This window comes from Nicotiana attenuata, unplaced genomic scaffold (genome assembly GCF_001879085.1).
Source record: "Nicotiana attenuata strain UT unplaced genomic scaffold, NIATTr2, whole genome shotgun sequence".
Lineage (NCBI taxonomy): Eukaryota > Viridiplantae > Streptophyta > Magnoliopsida > Solanales > Solanaceae > Nicotiana > Nicotiana attenuata.
The window spans coordinates 2,487-5,906 of NW_017688894.1; the positions used below are offsets into that span (position 1 = coordinate 2,487).

The 3,420-nt window shown below is 40.1% G+C and overlaps 1 protein-coding gene across 1 annotated transcript; it reads right to left on the reverse strand.

Moving 5' to 3' along the window:
• Positions 1 to 409: 409 nt before the first annotated feature.
• Positions 410 to 3,070, reverse strand: LOC109222367 (the record flags this gene model as incomplete). The annotated part of the gene is made up of 2 exons (XM_019386732.1): positions 2,693 to 3,070; positions 410 to 1,742 (listed from the first exon to the last, which is right to left on the reverse strand). Coding segments are annotated over exons 1-2 (1,711 nt in total), but the record flags the coding sequence as incomplete, so codon positions are not given.
• Positions 3,071 to 3,420: the final 350 nt, after the last annotated feature.

Consider the following 3,420-nt stretch of genomic DNA (forward strand, 5'->3'; position numbering starts at 1 on the left):
GGTCTTCGATGCTCCAAACCACACGCAGCTAAGATGGAGTGAGTCGCTAGTCTTGCAACTTGCTTAAATGTACCAACTTCTGTGCAGATGAAAGTCTTAAAATCATATCAAGACTAAAAAAAATAGAATATCATGCAGTAAAAACTTACTTTGGTCTTAATCAAGTGCTAACAATGACCAAAGTATTAAAGACGAATACATTTACTTACTGTGAATGAATTCCATACCCATTAACACGCATTGAAGGTATTGCATGGAGTCCCGTTTGTTTTATATATGTAGTTATACAAGAAAAAGAAATAATAGCAAACTCAGACCAGATGCATCATACTACAATAGTTATTTACCATATAAATGCAATGAAGTGATGCATGCATAAGCTAACTACAGGTCAAAGTAAAAGTCGTACCGAGCTTTTTATCTCTGCATAGGATTTTTAGGTTGAGCTTCACAAGAGATTGGATCTCAGTCTTGGCATCACATTCCACCTGACCTCTGTTCTTAATGTCACTCTTTTCGACCTTGAGTTTCTCTTGAGGAGGATTCACAATGCTACTCGAGGAAGAACAGTTCTTTTTGTCATAACCTACAGTGGTAGAAATTGATGTCGACCTGACAGAAGAAATCAATTCTGTGGACCCAGCATACGACTTATTCTTCTGTATTAGTCCATTGTTCGCATGACAGATATCGGGCTGAACTGAAGTCTGAGACTCCTTCGAAGATACAAGTTCACTGTATGATGGTCCACATGCCATTGAAAAACCTTTATCTACACCTGAAGAACCTTTTAATTTACTGTCCAGCTTAAAAGCATGGTTGTGGAATTGACTACCTGATCCAACATTTTGAATACACGCATGCTGATGCTGTTCGATCTTTAGTGAGCCAGACCTTGAGCTTGATTCACCAGCTTTTTTGCAGCTAGTATTCTTCTTAACAGCATGTTTTGAGGCCTGAAGGAAACTTTTATTCCTGTCACGACCTTGCTCTATTGCCTTGGCCATATTCATCATTTTCCACGCCTTCTCCACCTCTATTGAACCTTTACTGTCCAGTTTATTTTGATCAAGAGACTGTGATGTCATTGGTTGACTCGAGCAAGATACTAAAGGCCGTTCACCAGAACAGCTGCCCTGCACTGGTTTTTGTTTGGCAATACTAGCATTACTCATTTTGCTAGAAGAGAATGTCAAGGATCCACTTCGAAAACCATTCCAATGTTTACGCAATGTGCGAATCTTATCATGGACATTGCGGCAATGCCCCAGTGTTCTGGCATTGAACTTATTGGCATGTCTTGCAACAGCATTTTGTCCTAGCGAGCCTAACCCAATCGAGCTGCTTTGAGAAGTACTTTGCCTTCCAGTATCAGTACGAGATGAATTGTCTGTAGCATCCAAGGAAGCAGTTGGAGTGTATGACTCTCGTACAATTTCATATATAGATACATGTCTTGCTGGTTCTGCTAAACAGTGGTCACCGAAACTAGCTTGAGTATCACAATCAGTTTTGATCTCACCCTGAGCCTGTTCAGCCTTCAGAAGTGAGCAGTCTGCGCAAAACCAATCACCCTCAGGTACAGTAGCACCAAGGCCAACACAGTAAGTATGATAAGCAGTGTCACAAAGGTCGCACAACAGCAGGAGACTGTCATCGGCCGTGCTATGGCACACGTAACATTGCACTTCTTCGTATAGATCCCGCGGTCCAGTTGTTGCATTTCCTAGGTAATGGTAAACCTGCATAAGCAATTTCACCAGTAATACATGAGAGACAGTCAAGAGATTATACCTAGTCTAGTCTAGGTACCATAAACCAAGTGAATTTTTAAAAATATATACAAAGAAAAAATGTATGAACCACAGAAAAGTGGAAACAAAACAGTCTTCCCGGCCAAACTTTTGAAGCACTTTTTTTATAACCGAGTAATCACAGAAGGTTTGAAGCTCGGCGGATAATGGGCCCCCCGCTCCACCCTTCTCCACTTAAATTCTAGGCTTTTAAGATTACAAGAATAATGGTTTTATCATTCAGAGTGCATGCAGACGTTCATAACTTCACCTCAATAAACTAAAGGTTGCAGCAGATCAATAATAGGAGGTACTGTTTCTAATAGACTATCGGCTAAAGATAAATTAATCAGAAATTAATGATGAATCCTAATGTGAAAACAGCAGTTTGATCACGGGACCCAAAGCGTAAATGCAGGATGATGCAATCACCATAAACCAAGAGGATAGCTTTTCATAAAGCAAATGAACATCCACTTTTCATCAAATAACTACATTACATACAACTAACACAGAATAATGTTTGCAACATTCTGAGCTAAAAATCAGCAATAATGAGGCTTAATACATCATTAAAATGATCTATCAACACGTTATCCTGATGCAAGCCCGTTTGTCTTTAGATGTAATATAAGTATATAATTCACATGACAACTACAATCATCAGTATTATCTGCAAAATTTTAGTTTTATTTCAACATAAATTGACATGAGCCTTAATGGTTTTACTACATCAATGAGTCAAATTAAGGTATATTAACTAGAGCTCACAAGAGTTATCACTAAAAACATTATTCGGAAATCAGAAACAACTTTTAGAAGAAAAAACAATCTTTTACCAAAAAAGAAAACAAAATTCAGCATAAATTCAAGACTAAATAAAAGTCAGAGTAAAGAACCTGATCGCGGACAGGAACATTAACAACGCGTTCGGAAGGGAAAACGGGAGGTTTAGGAGGGCGGCGGATGGTGGAGAAACGGCGTTTACACATGGGACATCTGGACTCAACCTTAGACCACTCCATTATACACACAAAACAGAAGTAATGGTCGCAACAATCGATACAACCTCTGATGATCGTGCCCGTGCCATGTCCACTTTCAGACAAGCAAATTCCACAGCAATTCCATTCGTTTTCCCAATCCGAAACTTCGAGCTTTGATTTGCCTTTGTCGGATGAGGACGGCGAGGATTCAGGTGAACTTCGGGTTAGGGTTTTAATCCGTTTGTTTGGATGAATTTCCGCAGCTCCGGTATCTTCCTGGTCGGACGTCATTTCCGACAACATGCCGGAATTGTTACCCGTCGTTTGTTGTTTTCTTCACAGATAGGGATGTAGATAATGATCCTTCTCACTTGCTGGAAATTTGCGGCCCATGGCTTCAATTCTAATGATAAGAAGGGGCCCAAGCCCAAACACAATTCTATCAGAAGTTGGATTAATAAACACAGTTTGCCATGGTCAACTCTATCAGAACAGAATGTCCAGAGCCTTCAACAAGAGAGTCAAGCAAAGACAGTTCACACCGGGACAGCTGGTGTTAAAGAAAATTTTTCCGCATCAAGATGAAGCCAAAGGGAAGTTCTCTCCCAACTGGCAGGGTCCGCACTGAGATCAAAGCAGCC